This window comes from Procambarus clarkii, chromosome 40 (assembly GCF_040958095.1).
Source record: "Procambarus clarkii isolate CNS0578487 chromosome 40, FALCON_Pclarkii_2.0, whole genome shotgun sequence".
NCBI lineage: Eukaryota > Metazoa > Arthropoda > Malacostraca > Decapoda > Cambaridae > Procambarus > Procambarus clarkii.
In genome coordinates, this window is record NC_091189.1 from 19,354,804 (window position 1) to 19,374,919 (window position 20,116).

Below are 20,116 nucleotides of genomic sequence, written 5' to 3' on the forward strand. Positions count from 1 at the left end.
CTATAAATGACCGCCGCTCCAATGTTCAATTGTAGAAAAATATGTTCGAACATCGGGGAGTGGATTTGTATTTTTATATGTTGTGACCAGCGGGTGTGAGGTAGTGGAGACTGGCCCTTGTGGCCGGGGCACCGACGGGCCAGTCTGGCATCCGTCATGCCCTGGCGGTCTCCCCTTCCTCCGTGGATGGCTGTCTGTCCTCAAAATGTCACGCGCGAATTATCACCAAATATTCTATCGCCGCTCTGAAAACTAAATATTCACTTGCTCAATACTTCAGTCTGACATGACCGTAAGTGATTAGTTTTAGGACTTTCTGTTAGTCGCGATCCATAAACACACCCCACACTGGCCGGCCACACCCCACACTGGCCGGCCACACCCCACACTGGCCGCCCACACCCCACACTGGCCGGCCACACCCCACACTGGCCGGCCACACCCCACACTGGCCGCCCACACCCCACACTGGCCGCCCACACCCCACACTGGCCGGCCACACCCCACACTGGCCGGCCACACCCCACACTGGCCGGCCACACCCCACACTGGCCGTCCACACCCCACACTGGCCGTCCACACCCCACACTGGCCGTCCACACCCCACACTGGCCGTCCACACCCCACACTGTCGTCCACACCCCACACTGGCCGGCCACACCCCACACTGGCCGCCCACACCCCACACTGGCCGGCCACACCCCACACTGTCGTCCACACCCCACACTGTCGTCCACACCCCACACTGGCCGGCCACACCCCACACTGGCCGGCCACACCCCACACTGGCCGGCCACACCCCACACTGGCCGCCCACAACCCACACTGGCCGCCCACACCCCACACTGGCCGGCCACACCCCACACTGGCCGCCCACACCCCACACTGGCCGCCCACACCCCACACTGGCCGGCCACACCCCACACTGGCCGGCCACACCCCACACTGGCCGTCCACACCCCACACTGGCCGTCCACACCCCACACTGTCGTCCACACCCCACACTGTCGTCCACACCCCACACTGGCCGGCCACACCCCACACTGGCCGCCCACACCCCACACTGGCCGGCCACACCCCACACTGTCGTCCACACCCCACACTGGCCGGCCACACCCCACACTGGCCGGCCACACCCCACACTGGCCGGCCACACCCCACACTGGCCGGCCACACCCCACACTGGCCGGCCACACCCCACACTGGCCGGCCACACCCCACACTGGCCGGCCACACCCCACACTGGCCGGCCACACCCCACACTGGCCGGCCACACCCCACACTGGCCGGCCACACCCCACACTGGCCGGCCACACCCCACACTGGCCGGCCACACCCCACACTGGCCGTCCACACCCCACACTGGCCGGCCACACCCCACACTGGCCGGCCACACCCCACACTGGCCGTCCACACCCCACACTGGCCGGCCACACCCCACACTGGCCGGCCACACCCCACACTGGCCGGCCACACCCCACACTGGCCGGCCACACCCCACACTGGCCGGCCACACCCCACACTGGCCGTCCACACCCCACACTGGCCGGCCACACCCCACACTGGCCGGCCACACCCCACACTGGCCGGCCACACCCCACACTGGCCGGCCACACCCCACACTGGCCGGCCACACCCCACACTGGCCGGCCACACCCCACACTGGCCGCCCACACCCCACACTGGCCGGCCACACCCCACACTGGCCGGCCACACCCCACACTGGCCGCCCACACCCCACACTGGCCGCCCACACCCCACACTGGCCGCCCACACCCCACACTGGCCGCCCACACCCCACACTGGCCGCCCACACCCCATACAGGCCGCCCACACCGGCTGCCCACACCCCCACACCGGCCGCCCACACCCCACACCGGCCGCCCACACCCCACACCGGCCACCCACACCCCACACCGGCCGCCCACACCCCACACTGGCCGCCCACAGCCCCACACCGGCCGCCCACACCCCCACACTGGCCGCCCTCACCGGCTGCCCACACCCCACACCGGCCGCCCACACCCCACACTGGCCGCCCACACCCCCACACCGGCCGCCCACACCCCACACTTGCCGCCCACACCCCACACCGGCCGCCCACACCCCACACAGCCCGCCCACACCCCATACAGGCCGCCCACACCGGCTGCCCACACCCCCACACCGGCCGCCCACACCCCACACCGGCCGCCCACACCGGCCGCCCACACCCCATACAGCCGCCCACACTGGCCGCCCACGCCCCCACACCGGCCGCCCACACCCCACACCGGCCGCCCACACCCCACACCGGCCGCCCACGCCCCCACACCGGCCGCCCACACCCCACACCGGCCGCCCACACCCCACACCGGCCGCCCACACCCCACACCGGCCGCCCACGCCCCCACACCGGCCGCCCACACCCCACACCGGCCGCCCACACCCCACACCGGCCGCCCACACCCCACACCGGCCGCCCACACCCCACACCGGCCGCCCACGCCCCCACACCGGCCGCCCACACCCCACACCGGCCGCCCACACCCCACACCGGCCGCCCACACCCAACACTGGCCGCCCACACCCCACACTGGCCGCCCACACCTGGAAGACAAGACACGGAGCCAAGTTATGTGGTGGTGCTTCCATTAATTACAAGCGGAGAACCCTGGGCCGAATATTTCATAGTTTGTTATCAAGATAAAGTCGTGGCCTTAATGGCACCAGTAATGGCCAGTGGTCCACTCTGATCCTATTTAGATAGTGTTAATGGTGAAGCAACAGCCTGCTGAGGCCCTGTCACCCTCCGCCACCTGCTGTTGCCTGCTGATGCTGCTCCCTGAGCCTTGTACCTGTGAGCCAGCTTCACTACATACACACTAACTCACCAGGATAAAGTGCAGTGTGAGTATCATGTGACCACACTAGCGGACCCGCCACACAACACACTGAGGCCACCGAGCGTGTCGCACAGGACCCACACTGAAGCAGTGTTGTGGCACATGGCTACCACCCTCCTCCAGTATGAGGGCCGCTCCTCACACAACCAGTTTTCTTCTGAAATGACTCAAGAATTTTGGAAGAGAGCGAGGTACGCCATTCCTGCAAGAAGTGCCGGGCCAACCGGCTTACTGATATGTGGGCCTGCGGGCTCCTACAAACAACAGCCTGTTGGACAAAGTTACTTCAAGTCAAGCTTAGCCCCAGGCCAGGTTTGGGGAGTAGGACGACTCCGACAACCCGATTCAGGTATACTCCTGGTAAACCAGACGCATAAACAACACTCTTGGTAATTATAAGAATAAAGGAAACTGCAGAATGCCTGCTGACCCATACGAAGCAGCTCCTATTTACATCCACCCAAATTCATTCATATAAATGTGTCTAACCTACGCTTGAAACAATCCTGGGGATCACACGTCTATTTGCTTCCAAGACAAATTGAATGCGACTGGTGACTGGGAAATTGTAAATAAAGTTGGAAGGCCAAGTCTAATCTGCGTAGGTACTAAGTCTAATCTAGAGTAGGTACAAATCTTCCAAACCTGCACACAGAAATAACACCACATGAGACCAGGAGGCATGGCAGGATGTGCAGAATACCCCCGTTGAAGAGCAGAGGTGCAACAGGTACTCTGAGAGAGAACTATCAACATCAGAGGCCCGAGACTGTTCAACACGCTTCCACTACACATAAGGGGCATAACTGGCTGACCCCTCACTGTGTTCAAGAGAGAACTGGATGAACACCTCCAAAGGATACCTGATCAACCAGGCTGTGATTCATACGTCAGGCTGCGAGCAGCCGTTTCCAACAACCTGTTTCACCAGGCGACCAAACGGGAGGCCTGGTCGGAGACCGGGGCGCGGGGACGTTGATCCCCGGAACCTCCACAAGGTACACAGGAGGTAGGCAGCCTTCCTTCCTGGTCGTTGGTGGGATGGAGTGGAGCGTCTGAGATGTTCTGTTGTGTTGTCTTCGCCTGTATAGGGAGCGCTGTTCTCCTCCCAGTTGGTATCGAAAACCAACTCGATACCACATTTTTCTTCGTGGTGTATGTCGTCTACATGTTCCTTAGTGGTGTATGTCGTCTACATGTTCCTTAGTGGTGTATGTCGTCAACATGTTCCTTAGTGGTGTATGTCGTCTACATGTTCCTTAGTGGTGTATGTCGTCTACATGTTCCTTAGTGGTGTATGTCGTCTACATGTTCCTTAGTGGTGTATGTCGTCTACATGTTCCTTAGTGGTGTATGTCGTCAACATGTTCCTTAGTGGTGTATGTCGTCTACATGTTCCTTAGTGGTGTATGTCGTCTACATGTTCCTTAGTGGTGTATGTCGTCTACATGTTCCTTAGTGGTGTATGTCGTCTACATGTTCCTTAGTGGTGTATGTCGTCTACATGTTCCTTAGTGGTACAGTGCCTATTTTCTCTAAGAACTGGTTTAAGTCTGTATTATGTAGTTGTTCTTCCCAGCAATTACACACAGAGATCACACTAACGTGATGCACAAATGAACAAATCCACAAGGGCCGTGACGAGGATTCGAACCTGCGTCCGGGAGCATCCCAGACACTGCCTTCATCGACTGAGCTACGACAGGGTAAAAGAGTTGAAACCGAAGTTCTACTGAACTTACTGGATCCCATAGCCACTCCGAGGCACAAACCAGGATTTTACACAACTCCCCCATGCACTCCAGCTATGTCAATAAGCCGTTCTCCGTCTTCGCCCTTACATCATTACACACAGAGATCACACTAACGTGATGCACAAATGAACAAATCCACAAGGGCCATGACGAGATGGGATGCTCCCGTACGCAGGTTCGAATCCTTGTCACGGCCCTTGTGGATTTGTTCCCAGCAATGTTCTGCGAGGTCTTCGTTTATTCGTTCACAGTTAATGTTTGTTAAAATTAATTTTGCCGAATTCTCGTCTTCTTGGATTTGAGATTGGCTGCGCAGGTCATACTGCTCATGCTTCTCTGAACTTCGATTAGGTTGTGATCCGAGTAACAAGTATTTGTAATCATTATGTCCCTAATCGGCTCAGCGTTGGCTGTAAAAACGGTTTAGTGCGTTTTCTTTCCTAGTTGGTTCTACTATTTGCTGGCTTGAAGCAAATGTGTCACACATAGGAGACCAGATACTGGATACCGAATGGCAGAGGAAGTCCTTCACGAAACGGACAGAGAGAAAGAGCTAGGAGTTGATATCACACCAACCCTGTCTCCTGAAGCCCACATCAAAAGAATAACATCTGCGGCGTATGCGAGGCTGGCTAACATCAGAACTGCCTTCAGAAACTTGTGTAAGGAATCTTTCAGAACCTTGTATGCCATATATGTAAGGCCAATCCTGGAGTATGCGGCCCCAGCATGGAGCCCGTAGGCACAAACACAAGACGAAACTGGAAAAAGCTCAGAGGTATGCCATTAGGCTAGTCCCAGAACTAAGAGGCACGAGTTACAAGGAAAGGCTGATGGAACTGCACTTCACGTCGCTGGAAGACAGAAGAGCTCGGGGAGATATGATCACCACATACAAGATTCTCAGGGGAATTGACAAGGTAGAAAAGGATGGATTATTTAACACGGGTGGTACACGGACAAGGGGACACAGGTGGAAGCTGAATACCCAAATGAACCACAGAGACGTTAGAAAGAAGTTTTCAGTGTCAGAGTAGTTAGTAAATGGAATGTATTAGGAAGTGATGTGGTGGAGGCTGACTCCATACACAGTTTCAAATGTAGATATGATAGAGCCCAATAGGCTCAGGAACCTGTACACCTGTATTGACAGTTGAGAGGCGGGACCAAAGAGCCAAAGCTCAACTCCCGCAAGCACAACTAGGTGAGTGCATCTGCAAGAGGTCACGTGTGTGTGACTGTTCATTCAGACCGCTTCCTGGGACTCTCTGCTATAACAGTATTTGCCACATTTTAAATTTTAGATTCCTTGAGTTGAAACCACCGAGAGCAAGATGTCAAGGGCAGGTTTTGTGAGGGTTTCCAAGCAGTGTTCTACTTTCATTAGTTGGTCTTTAAACTGCTGGTGATTTGCCTCCGGTGACGTATACACAAGGACAATAACCACATTTAAGATCTCTATTTTGATTATCAGCACTTCCACCATATCATTTGTGGTGTTTAGCAGCTCAGTACAGATGAGTGTGTCTTTGATGTAGAGGCTGACCCCACCCTGTAGCCGGTGTTTCCTGTCACATCTGAAAAATATTGTATCCATATCTCACTGTCATAACAAGCCATTAGTGTGAGGTACAGTTTCGGCGTCAAATACTTTTTGACAGCCTAAGAAAATACAGTATACCCAGCCTCCCTTTTTTGTGTTATTTTAGTAACTTTGTCAGAGAAGTCAACCAGGGTTGTCAGTCACTTTACTAACCCAGCTGCTGGCCTTGTCCTCCGTGTCCTCTCCTCATGCTCCACCATCCCCCACCTGGTTACTTTTCTCCGTCACTTTACACACTTGTCAATGACAGCAACAACATCAACAGCACCAGCATCAACAGCAGCATCAACAACAGCACCAGCATCAACAGCAGCATCATCAACAGGACCAGCATCAACAGCAGCATCAACAGCACCAGCATCAACAAGAAGAGCAGCAGCATCAACAACAGCACCAGCATCAACAAGAAGAGCAGCAGCATCAACAAGAGCAGTCATAAGAGCAGCAGCAGCAGCAACAGGAGGAGCAGGAAGCTGGGGCGTCATCTCCGGCATGATGGCTCCAGCAGGAGGTCCCCCTCAAGGCTTTACAAGTGAGGGGAGAATAAGGAGGGGAAAAATGGGTGGGGAAAAAAAAGAAAAGGGCCGAGAGAAGAGGGGAGCTGAGCAAGCATAAACAGAAAACGAGCGAAGGGGGAGAATATGGAAAGGGTAACTGTCCCATTATAACACTAACCAACACCCGGAACGACGAGGGAATGGTTAGCCGGTGTGGCTTTTGTCGTTTAGTTAGCAGCAATGTGTTGGGGAAGGGGTGCCACCGCCCCTTCAAGTGAGGGAGTGATGGGAAACAGGGAAAAGACAGCAAGGGAAGGGGGCAGAGAAGGATGGAAAGAAGGGGTCGAAAGGGGAGATGGGAAGCCTGAGGTAAGGGGGCAGAGAAGGATGGAAAGAAGAGGTCGAAAGGGGAGATGGGAAGCCTGAGGTAAGGGGAGATGGGAAGCCTGAGGTAAGGGGAGATGGGAAGCCTGAGTTAAGGGGAGCTGGGAAGCCTGAGTTAAGGGGAGCTGGGAAGCCTGAGTTAAGGGGAGCTGGGAAGCCTGAGGTAAGGGGAGCTGGGAAGCCTGAGGTAAGGGGAGATGGGAAGCCTGAGGTAAGGGGAGATGGGAAGCCTGAGGTAAGGGGAGATGGGAAGCTTGAGGTAAGGGGAGATGGGAAGCTTGAGGTAAGGGGAGATGGGAAGCTTGAGGTAAGGGGAGATGGGAAGCTTGAGGTAAGGGGAGATGGGAAGCCTGAGGTAAGGGGAGATGGGAAACCTGAGATAAGGGGAGATGGGAAGCCTGAGGTAAGGGGAGATGGGAAGCCTGAGGTAAGGGGAGATGGGAAGCCTGAGGTAAGGGGAGATGGGAAGCCTGAGGTAAGGGGAGATGGGAAGCCTGAGTTAAGGGGAGCTGGGAAGCCTGAGTTAAGGGGAGCTGGGAAGCCTGAGTTAAGGGGAGCTGGGAAGCCTGAGTTAAGGGGAGCTGGGAAGCCTGAGGTAAGGGGAGCTGGGAAGCCTGAGGTAAGGGGAGATGGGAAGCCTGAGGTAAGGGGAGATGGGAAGCCTGAGGTAAGGGGAGATGGGAAGCTTGAGGTAAGGGGAGATGGGAAGCTTGAGGTAAGGGGAGATGGGAAGCTTGAGGTAAGGGGAGATGGGAAGCCTGAGGTAAGGGGAGATGGGAAGCCTGAGGTAAGGGGAGATGGGAAGCCTGAGGTAAGGGGAGATGGGAAGCCTGAGGTAAGGGGAGATGGGAAGCCTGAGGTAAGGGGAGCTGGGAAGCCTGAGGTAAGGGGGAGATGGGAAGCCTGAGGTAAGGGGAGATGGGAAGCTTGAGGTAAGGGGAGATGGGAAGCTTGAGGAAGGGGAGGCGAGAGAAGTGTACAGTTTGGGGTGATGGGAACAGAAGACATCAACACATCAACAGGGCCACTCTCCGTGTTGAACACGCTGTTCACTCTCTACCTGTATCTGAACATCTGTTCACTCGCTCTCAGTGTTAACACCACTAATTAATGAACCACACAGTTGTGCTGTTAACCGTACTCAACCTCAAGATATGCATCGGGATTCATTAAACATTTGCGCGTCCACTTACGGAACCTCTACATCTTTCCTCAATCATGGCGGCTTTGTTTACATTTATTAAACAGATTATGAGCTTCGAAGCACTAAGAGGTTGTTTATAAATAATAATCTTGGGTTGTGAAGTTTACAACCTCGTAAACTGCTTAATAAATGTAAACAAAGTCGCTATGATTAAGGAAAGATGTACAGGTTTCGTAAGTGGTTTGGTGAATGCTTAATGGCCCCTGGATCGTGTGTGACGGGGTAAAACCTCCCGCTATGGGGTGCCAGACTCGGCGGCACTCGAGCTTGTCATGGTGCCATACGGTTGGCACTCTCGTCGCCTCCACCAGCCCATCGTCACCATCATCACCAACACCATCACCACCATCACTATCCTCAGCATCAACAACCATCACTCATATGAACCTAATGCATGTTTGGACAAATAATCCCTTAGCACTTGTGCTTATCACGTCAGCTGAAGCAAGTGGCGGGAAAATAGCCTCTAGACCCCGACACCTTAAGGCTGGGAGTCCCGCGCCGCCTACTGTCCCGCGCGCGGCAAATATTTTGGCGGCAACTTACGACTTCAAGACGGATTGCACCGTTGCCAAGTCTTTAGAATCTGTCACGGCGAATCCACAGATTTATCTTGAAAAGTGACCAGAGGAAATTGAGTGTGGTGTTAATGGTCGCGAACCACCATCGTATTTCTATGGCGACGACTTCAATGCTGCAAATGCGTGTGAGACAAGGAGCAGGGGTCCGCCCAGACGTGGCACCACGGCAAACCAGGCGTCACATCACCGCGACTAATGATACGGATCTAGCGCTTATAAAAATGAGGATGTACAATGAAATTATGCTAAGTGACACTTGAACGGTGGCGCTCCAGGGCTGACATCAGAATTTAAGTGCCAAGGGGAGACTGAGAGACCCGGTGGCGCCAGCCCCAGGGAACGACAGTGTGGCGTCACACTAGGGGCGGTACAGCCACACCCTACAGCTGTGTGGCGTCACACTAGCGGCGGTACAGCCACACCCTACAGCTGTTTGGCGTCACACTAGGGGCGGTACAGCCACACCCTACAGCTGTGTGGCGTCACACTAGAGGCGGTACAGCCACACCCTACAGCTGTGTGGCGTCACACTAGGGGCGGTACAGCCACACCCTACAGCTGTTTGGCGTCACACTAGGGGCGGTACAGCCACACCCTACAGCTGTTTGGCGTCACACTAGGGGCGGTACAGCCACACCCTACAGCTGTGTGGCGTCACACTAGCGGCGGTACAGCCACACCCTACAGCTGTTTGGCGTCACACTAGGGGCGGTACAGCCACATCCTACAGCTGTTTGGCGTCACACTAGGGGCGGTACAGCCACACCCTACAGCTGTGTGACGTCACACTAGGGGCGGGTACAGCCACACCCTACAGCTGTTTGGCGTCACACTAGGGGCGGTACAGCCACACCCTACAGCTGTGTGACGTCACACTAGGGGCTGGTACAGCCACACCCTACAGCTGTGTGGCGTCACACTAGCGGCGGTACAGCCACACCCTACAGCTGTTTGGCGTCACACTAGGGGCGGTACAGCCACACCCTACAGCTGTTTGGCGTCACACTAGGGGCGGTACAGCCACACCCTACAGCTGTGTGACGTCACACTAGGGGCGGGTACAGCCACACCCTACAGCTGTTTGGCGTCACACTAGGGGCAGTACAGACACACCCTACAACTGTGTGACGTCACACTAGGGGCGGTACAGTCACACCCTACAGCTGTGTGACGTCACACTAGGGGCGGGTACAGCAACACCCTACAGCTGTGTGACGTCACACTAGGGGCGGGTACAGCCACACCCTACAGCTGTGTGACGTCACACTAGCGGCGGTACAGCCACACCCTACAGCTGTGTGGCGTCACACTAGCGGCGGTACAGCCACACCCTACAGCTGTGTGGCGTCACACTAGGGGCGGGTACAGCCACACCCTACAGCTGTGTGACGTCACACTAGCGGCGGTACAGCCACACCCTACAGCTGTGTGGCGTCACACTAGGGGCGGGTACAGCCACACCCTACAGCTGTGTGGCGTCACACTAGCGGCGGTACAGCCACACCCTACAGCTGTGTGGCGTCACACTAGCGGCGGTACAGCCACACCCTACAGCTGTGTGGCGTCACACTAGGGGCGGGTACAGCCACACCCTACAGCTGTGTGACGTCACACTAGCGGTGGTACAGCCACACCCTACAGCTGTGTGGCGTCACACTAGTGGCGGTACAGCCACACCCTACAGCTGTGTGACGTCACACTAGCGGCGGTACAATCACACCCTACAGCTGTGTGACGTCACACTAGCGGCGGTACAGCCACACCCTACAGCTGTGTGACGTCACACTAGTGGCGGTGCAGCCACACCCTACAGCTGTGTGGCGTCACACTAGCGACGGTACAGCCACACCCTACAGCTGTGTGGCGTCACACTAGCGGCGGTACAGCCACACCCTACAGCTGTGTGGCGTCACACTAGCGGCGGTACAGCCACACCCTACAGCTGTGTGACGTCACACTAGCGGCGGTACAATCACACCCTACAGCTGTGTGACGTCACACTAGCGGCGGTACAGCCACACCCTACAGCTGTGTGACGTCACACTAGCGGCGGTACAGCCACACCCTACAGCTGTCAGGAGATACACTAAGGGTAGGAGGGCGTGGGGTGACGGAGGGCGTGGGGTGACGGAGGGCGTGGGGTGGAAGAGGGCGTGGGGTGGAAGAGGGCGTGGGGTGGAAGAGGGCGTGGGGTGGAGGAGGGCGTGGGGTGGAGGAGGGCGTGGGGTGGAGGATAGCGTGGGGTGGAGGAGGGCGTGGGGTGGAGGAGGGCGTGGGGTGGAAGAGGGCGTGGGGTGGAAGAGGGCGTGGGGTGGAAGAGGGCGTGGGGTGGAGGAGGGCGTGGGGTGGAGGAGGGCGTGGGGTGGAAGAGGGCGTGGGGTGGAAGAGGGCGTGGGGTGGAAGAGGGCGTGGGGTGGAAGAGGGCGTGGGGTGGAAGAGGGCGTGGGGTGGAAGAGGGCGTGGGGTGGAGGAGGGCGTGGGGTGGAGGAGGGCGTGGGGTGGAGGAGGGCGTGGGGTGGAGGAGGGCGTGGGGTGGAGGAGGGCGTGGGGTGGAGGAGGGCGTGGGGTGGAGGAGGGCGTGGGGTGGAGGAGGGCGTGGGGTGGAGGAGGGCGTGGGGTGGAAGAGGGCGTGGGGTGGAAGAGGGCGTGGGGTGACGGAGGGCGTGGGGTGGAAGAGGGCGTGGGGTGGAAGAGGGCGTGGGGTGGAGGAGGGCGTGGGGTGGAAGAGGGCGTGGGGTGGAAGAGGGCGTGGGGTGGAGGAGGGCGTGGGGTGGAGGAGGGCGTGGGGTGGAAGAGGGCGTGGGGTGGAAGAGGGCGTGGGGTGGAGGAGGGCGTGGGGTGGAGGAGGGCGTGGGGTGGAGGAGGGCGTGGGGTGGAGGAGGGCGTGGGGTGGAAGAGGGCGTGGGGTGGAGGAGGGCGTGGGGTGGAAGAGGGCGTGGGGTGGAAGAGGGCGTGGGGTGGAAGAGGGCGTGGGGTGGAAGAGGGCGTGGGGTGGAGGAGGGCGTGGGGTGGAGGAGGGCGTGGGGTGGAGGAGGGCGTGGGGTGGAGGAGGGCGTGGGGTGGAAGAGGGCGTGGGGTGACGGAGGGCGTGGGGTGACGGAGGGCGTGGGGTGGAGGAGGGCGTGGGGTGACGGAGGGCGTGGGGTGACGGAGGGCGTGGGGTGGAGGAGGGCGTGGGGTGACGGAGGGCGTGGGGTGGAAGAGGGCGTGGGGTGGAAGAGGGCGTGGGGTGGAAGAGGGCGTGGGTGGAAGAGGGCGTGGGGTAGGGGCAGGTCTCAACGTGTACAAGTCACTAATGCAATATTGAATATTCAGAGACCATCCAACGTCTTAGTGATGGTGTTGGATGGTTGGTGGCGCCCCCTCTCTACCCTCCATCGTGTCTGCTCTCCCTCCCTCCCTCTCCCTCCACACAAGTAATAATTCTCATACGAGAGGTAGACTGGTAAACTCTCATGTAAACAGTTTAAGTCTAGGAGACCCTACATAGTAAGACTCTAGCGTGCACATAAGCATGGGACTAGGCCATCTACACCTTGGTGCGCATCCCCCATATGCTGAAATATATGAGGAGTCCAGAGTCGCAGGTTCGAGCCCTTTATATGGTCTTAATGTTGTGCTCAAGACACACGAGGAGCTTGTGGTGTCACTGTGTGGAGAGCCTCTCAAACACTCGCCAGGTTACCTTCAGCACACACCACTGTTATGGGGAGATGGCACGGCACCACCTCTGTCCCCCACACTACCCCTCCACCAGCTCTATACTCCACCTCTGTCCCCCACACTACCCCTCCACCAGCTCTATACTCCACCTCTGTCCCCCACACTACCCCTCCACCAGCTCTATACTCCACCTCTGCCCCCCACACTACCCCTCCACCAGCTCTATACTCCACCTCTGTCCCCCACACTACCCCTCCACCAGCTCTATACTCCACCTCTGTCCCCCACACTACCCCTCCACCAGCTCTATACTCCACCTCTGTCCCCCACACTACCCCTCCACCAGCTCTATACTCCACCTCTGTCACCCACACTACCCCTCCACCAGCTCTATACTCCACCTCTGTCCCCCACACTACCCCTCCACCAGCTCTATACTCCACCTCTGTCCCCCACACTACCCCTCCACCAGCTCTATGCTCCACCTCTGTCCCCCACACTACCCCTCCACCAGCTCTATACTCCACCTCTGTCCCCCACACTACCCCTCCACCAGCTCTATACTCCACCTCTGTCACCCACACTACCCCTCCACCAGCTCTATACTCCACCTCTGTCCCCCACACTACCCCTCCACCAGCTCTATACTCCACCTCTGTCCCCCACACTACCCCCTCCACCAGCTCTATACTCCACCTCTGTCCCCCACACTACCCCTCCACCAGCTCTATACTCCACCTCTGTCCCCCACACTACCCCTCCACCAGCTCTATACTCCACCTCTGTCCCCCACACTACCCCTCCACCAGCTCTATACTCCACCTCTGCCCCCCACACTACCCCTCCACCAGCTCTATAATCCACCTCTGTCCCCCACACTACCCCTCCACCAGCTCTATACTCCACCTCTGTCACCCACACTACCCCTCCACCAGCTCTATACTCCACCTCTGCCCCCCACACTACCCCTCCACCAGCTCTATACTCCACCTCTGTCCCCCACACTACCCCTCCACCAGCTCTATACTCCACCTCTGTCACCCACACTACCCCTCCACCAGCTCTATACTCCACCTCTGTCCCCCACACTACCCCTCCACCAGCTCTATACTCCACCTCTGTCACCCACACTACCCCTCCACCAGCTCTATACTCCACCTCTGTCACCCACACTACCCCTCCACCAGCTCTATACTCCACCTCTGTCCCCCACACTACCCCCTCCACCAGCTCTATACTCCACCTCTGTCCCCCACACTACCCCTCCACCAGCTCTATACTCCACCTCTGTCCCCCACACTACCCCTCCACCAGCTCTATACTCCACCTCTGTCCCCCACACTACCCCTCCACCAGCTCTATACTCCACCTCTGCCCCCCACACTACCCCTCCACCAGCTCTATACTCCACCTCTGTCCCCCACACTACCCCTCCACCAGCTCTATACTCCACCTCTGCCCCCCACACTACCCCTCCACCAGCTCTATACTCCACCTCTGTCCCCCACACTACCCCTCCACCAGCTCTATACTCCACCTCTGCCCCCCACACTACCCCTCCACCAGCTCTATACTCCACCTCTGTCCCCCACACTACCCCTCCACCAGCTCTATACTCCACCTCTGTCCCCCACACTACCCCTCCACCAGCTCTATACTCCACCTCTGTCCCCCACACTACCCCTCCACCAGCTCTATACTCCACCTCTGCCCCCCACACTACCCCTCCCCCAGCTCTATACTCCACCTCTGCCCCCCACACTACCCCTCCCCCAGCTCTATACTCCACCTCTGCCCCCCACACTACCCCTCCACCAGCTCTATACTCCACCTCTGTCCCCCACACTACCCCTCCACCAGCTCTATACTCCACCTCTGCCCCCCACACTACCCCTCCACCAGCTCTATACTCCACCTCTGCCCCCCACACTACCCCTCCACCAGCTCTATACTCCACCTCTGTCCCCCACACTACCCCTCCACCAGCTCTATACTCCACCTCTGTCCCCCACACTACCCCTCCACCAACTCTATACTCCACCTCTGTCCCCCACACTACCCCTCCACCAGCTCTATACTCCACCTCTGCCCCCCACACTACCCCTCCCCCAGCTCTATACTCCACCTCTGCCCCCACACTACCCCTCCCCCAGCTCTATACTCCACCTCTGCCCCCCACACTACCCCTCCACCAGCTCTATACTCCACCTCTGCCCCCCACACTACCCCTCCACCAGCTCTATACTCCACCTCTGTCCCCCACACTACCCCTCCACCAGCTCTATACTCCACCTCTGTCCCCCACACTACCCCTCCACCAGCTCTATACTCCACCTCTGTCCCCCACACTACCCCTCCACCAGCTCTATACTCCACCTCTGCCCCCCACACTACCCCTCCACCAGCTCTATACTCCACCTCTGTCCCCCACACTACCCCTCCACCAGCTCTATACTCCACCTCTGTCCCCCACACTACCCCTCCACCAGCTCTATACTCCACCTCTGCCCCCCACACTACCCCTCCCCCAGCTCTATACTCCACCTCTGCCCCCCACACTACCCCTCCCCCAACTCTATAATCCACCTCTGCCCCCCACACTACCCCTCCACCAGCTCTATACTCCACCTCTGTCCCCCACACTACCCCTCCACCAGCTCTATACTCCACCTCTGCCCCCCACACTACCCCTCCCCCAGCTCTATACTCCACCTCTGCCCCCCACACTACCCCTCCCCCAGCTCTATACTCCACCTCTGCCCCCCACACTACCCCTCCCCCAGCTCCCAGCGCTCCTCTACCCCCAACACCAAGGACCAACATTCATATTCAACTCTTATCAATTTGATCAATCGCTTTGAATAATTGGTTAATATTAAATTCATGGGATCCGGCGCGAGACTTGGAAAAACTAATATCTGGCCTCGTTTATCTTCGTCTAGTGACCGCGAGAGGCAGTCTGCTGCACCCGGCACCCGCTGTCAGGCACCCGCTGTCAGGCACCCGCTGTCAGGCACCCGCTGTCAGGCTCCCGCTGTCAGGCACCCGCTGTCAGGCACCCGCTGTCAGGCACCCGCTGTCAGGCACCCGCCGTCCGGCACCCACTGTCAGGCACCCGCCGTCCGGCACCTGCTGTCAGGCTCCCGCTGTCAGGCTCCCGTTGTCAGGCACCCGCTGTCCGGCACCCGCTGTCAGGCACCCGCTGTCAGGCACCCACTGTCAGGCACCCACTGTCAGGCACCCGCTATCAGGCACCCACTGTCCGGCACCCACTGTCCGGCACCCACTGTCAGGCACCCGCTGTCAGGCACCCGCTGTCAGGCACCCACTGTCAGGCACCCGCTATCAGGCACCCGCTGTCAGGCACCCGCTGTCCGGCACCCGCTGTCAGGCACCCGCTGTCAGGCACCCGCTGTCCGGCACCCGCTGTCAGGCACCCGCTGTCAGGCACCCGCTGTCCGGCACCCGCTGTCCGGCACCCGCTGTCAGGCACCCGCTGTCAGGCACCCGCTGTCAGGCACCCGCTGTCAGGCACCCGCTGTCAGGCACCCGCTGTCAGGCACCCACTGTCAGGCACCCACTGTCAGGCACCCACTGTCAGGCACCCACTGTCAGGCACCCACTGTCAGGCTCCCGCTGTCCGGCACCCGCTGTCCGGCACCCACTGTCAGGCACCCACTGTCAGGCACCCACTGTCAGGCACCCGCTGTCAGGCACCCGCTGTCAGGCACCCACTGTCAGGCACCCACTGTCAGGCACCCACTGTCAGGCACCCACTGTCAGGCACCCACTGTCAGGCACCCACTGTCAGGCACTCACTGTCAGGCACCCGCTGTCAGGCACCCGCTGTCAGGCACCCACTGTCAGGCACCCACTGTCAGGCACCCACTGTCAGGCACCCACTGTCAGGCACCCACTGTCAGGCACCCGCTGTCAGGCACCCGCTGTCAGGCACCCGCTGTCAGGCACCCACTGTCAGGCACCCGCTGTCAGGCACCCGCTGTCAGGCACCCGCTGTCAGGCACCCGCTGTCAGGCACCCACTGTCCGGCACCCACTGTCAGGCACCCACTGTCAGGCACCCACTGTCAGGCACACACTGTCAGGCACCCAGGGTGGGAGCCGGTCGGCCGAGCGGACAGCACGCTGGACTTGTGATCCTGTGGTCCCGGGTTCGATCCCGAGCGCCGGCGAGAAACAATGGGCAGAGTTTCTTTCACCCTATGCCCCTGTTACCTAGCAGTAAAATAGGTACCTGGGTGTTAGTCAGCTGTCACGGGCTGCTTCCAGGGGTGGAGGCCTGGTCGAGGACCGGGCCGCGGGGACACTATAGCCCCGAAATCATCTCAAGATAACCTCAAGATAACCACCCGCTGTCCAGCACCCACTGTCCGGCTCCATTCAATCCTGTCCCCCATCCGGCCCCTCCTTCCTACACCAGCTGTCATATTTTCAGGATTATTAAACCCATAATGTAATCAGTGGGGGTGAGGGGAGTAGAGGGGTAGGGGTGAGGGAAGTAGAGGGGTGGGGGTGAGGGAAGTAGAGGGATTGGGGTGGGGGGTGAGGGGAGAAGAGGAGTGGGGGAGAGGGGAGGAGAGGTTGGATTAACAACGTGTTATCCTGTGATCTCCCCCCCCAACCCCTCCCTCCACCCCCTTCTCCCCTCTCCTCGACAATTTCGGTTTTCAATTTAGAGTGTCAAAGCGTCCACTATATCATCTGTTGTATTAAACAATTCAGTCAAGATGACATAAATTTTAAAGAATAGGCCTACCAAACCCTGCAGGCCTAATCGGTCACTTACGGGCGTGTGCAGGGGCGTAAACAGTAACATTCCCGCCAAGATGGTGTAAGGGCCTTCAAATATTTTGACTGGCGTAATCTCGGGTGAAGATTTATCAGGCCTATATTTAAAAAAAAAATCGTAACTGACGCTCAAAAATTCAAGAATTTGACTGTGACAATAAGCCTTGTTGACGTAAGAGTGACTATGGGTCTGGTGAGGTGTTTATGCCTCGCCTGTCAGCGTTGTTGTGTCTGTTGTCTTACAAGTTAACAATGTCGGTTGTATTCTTCGTCAAATCAGGCATTATGGTGCAGACGCAGGTGACATTGTAAGGAATGGGTATACTGGGATTAATACAGAATACAGACACACAATACCCAGGACGTTGTAAATTTGGCGCCAGGTCCTGTCTGGCGCCAACTTGAGACCAAGTGTCACCAGGTCTTGAGCGCTCATGCGTCAAAACATTTGGGTAACAAAAAAAGTTAATTCTTTTGAAATTAATAACGCAAACGTTCAGAAATTGCTATTAAGCTTTCCAGCTGACATATTGGGCTTGAAAACTGTATATTTGATATTACTATACGTGTTAAAACTAATAGAATATCTATTAACAGTGTGAACGGGAATAATATTAATTAAATACTTAAACAAATATTCGAACCGAACTGTAAAGAGATGCAGGAGAGAAGCGGACCTTACCTGTAGAGGGTCTCGGGAGTTCTACTCCATGAGCCAGGCCTGAGGCCAGGCTTGACTTGTGATAACTTGGTCCAGCAGGCTGTTGCTTGCAGCTGTCCGTAGGCCCACATATCAACTACAGCCTGGTTGGTCCGGAACTTCCTGCAAGAACTTTATCTAATTTGTTCTTGAAGACATCCACATTTTTTTCCGGCAATATTTCTATTGCCTGCTGGGAGGGTGTTGATCAGCTGTGGACCTCTCATGTTCAGACAGTGTTCTCTGGTTGTGCCTATGGCACCTCTACTCTTCACTGGTTCTATTCTGCATTTCCTTCCGTACTTTTCACTCCAGTATGTTGAAATTCTTCTGTGCAAATTTGGGACCTGACCTTCCAGTATGTTCCATGTATATATTATTTGATAACTTTCTCGTCTCCTTTCCAGTGAGTACATTTTGAGAGCTTTAAGACGGTCCAAATAATTTAGATGTTTTATTGTTTCTATGCGTGTCGTATATGTTCTCTGTATTGCCTCTAATTCAGAGATCTCTCCTGCTCTGACAGGGAAAGTGAGCACCGACCATGTGATGTCTGAACATCAGAGGTCCACAACCACAACACCCTCCCAGCAGGCATTAGAAATATTTCTGGAACAATGGTAAGAGTCTTCAAGAAGCACTTCAGACAAATGCTTGCAAGAAGTACCGGACCAACCAGGCTGTAGTGGATATGTGGGCCTGAGGTCCGCTCCAGACAACAGCCTGTTGGACCAAGCTCTCAAGTCGAACCCACTCAAGGTATGGTTTAGGTAACACCCCCACGCCCCTCTCACCACCACCCCCACGCCCCTCTCACCACCACCCCCACGCCCCTCTCACCACCACCCCCACGCCCCTCTCACCACCACCCTCTCACGTCCCTCTCACCACCACCCCCACGCCCCTCTCACCACCACCCCCACGCCCCTCTCACCACCACCCCCACGCCCCTCTCACCACCACCCCCACGCCCCTCTCACCACCACTCTCACAGGAACCATCAGATATGCCTTGACGCATAAATCACAGCGGCGTTTTATCAGAGAACAGTCACAAGTAAACGGCTGTGGGCGGGCGGGCGGCTCAGGCAGGGTGGGCGGCATCACGAGCAGCATAGCCGTTGTCAACCACTTCCCTCGCCACCCAGCCCTCCCTCGCCGCCCACTGTACCCCGCCCTCCCTCGCCGCCCACTGTACCCCGCCCTCCCTCGCCGCCCACTGTACCCCGCCCTCCCTCGCCGCACTCTGTACCCCTCCCGTCTCTCACTCACCATTTTAAAACAGAAGGGTAAATCCTCTCCGTTATTCTGCTAATTGGTTTACCAAAGACTTGTTTTCTACCATTATTCCGAGACTTTAGAGAAGTATCATTAAACTACTCCGCTTAAGACCATTTTATCTCTATAGTTACCTCTACTTTCTTACGTTTGCTACTTCCAGAAGTGTGTGAGTACCTTGTAGTGGCGCCGTCTTGGGCGGCGAGCAGCGCTTGTAGTCGTGTAGGTTCAGGGCGCCCCTGCCTCTTACAACTTCTAGAGCACTATGACGTGGCCTTAAGGGCCGTGGAAGACAAGCAAAACGCAGATGTAATTTATACACAGACTTTTTTGCAAAAGCTTTCAACAAATGTGACCAAAATATTAGAGGGGCTGGTCCTAAACCTGCACACAGAAATAACATCACATGAGACCAGGAGGCATGGCAGGATGTGCAGAATACCCCCGTTGAAGAGCAGAGGTGCAACAGGTACTCTGAGAGAGAATTATCAACATCAGAGGCTCACATTACATAGGAATGATGGATGACCTCTCGCTGACTCCTAGGAGTGATGGAATTTATCTCACTGAGTTGATCCCACCGCTGCCACCAACATTTTCTTCGGTAGTTTGTGATTGTTAAGTGTAAGCACCTGTGTGTGTTGCTGTATTTACTATGCAATTGTGGTTGAATGTGCACCTGTGTGTTGGGGACTGGCAGCACCCAAGAGGATGTGAGGCCTCTCCTGTTATTACTGGTGGGGGTCTGAAGTGAATGGCG

At 57.2% G+C, this 20,116-nt stretch overlaps 2 protein-coding genes across 2 annotated transcripts in view; both read right to left on the reverse strand.

Annotated features, from left to right (window-relative positions):
* Positions 1-20,116, reverse strand: part of LOC123757756 (ephrin-B1) — a 254,137-nt gene that overhangs the window by 59,333 nt on the left and 174,688 nt on the right. The gene's annotated exons all lie outside the window — the stretch shown is intronic.
* Positions 10,952-12,455, reverse strand: LOC138372815 (uncharacterized). The gene is made up of 2 exons (XM_069338476.1): positions 12,442-12,455; positions 10,952-12,200 (listed from the first exon to the last, which is right to left on the reverse strand). Exons 1-2 carry the CDS (start codon positions 12,453-12,455, stop codon positions 10,952-10,954), a joined length of 1,263 nt encoding a protein of 420 aa, XP_069194577.1.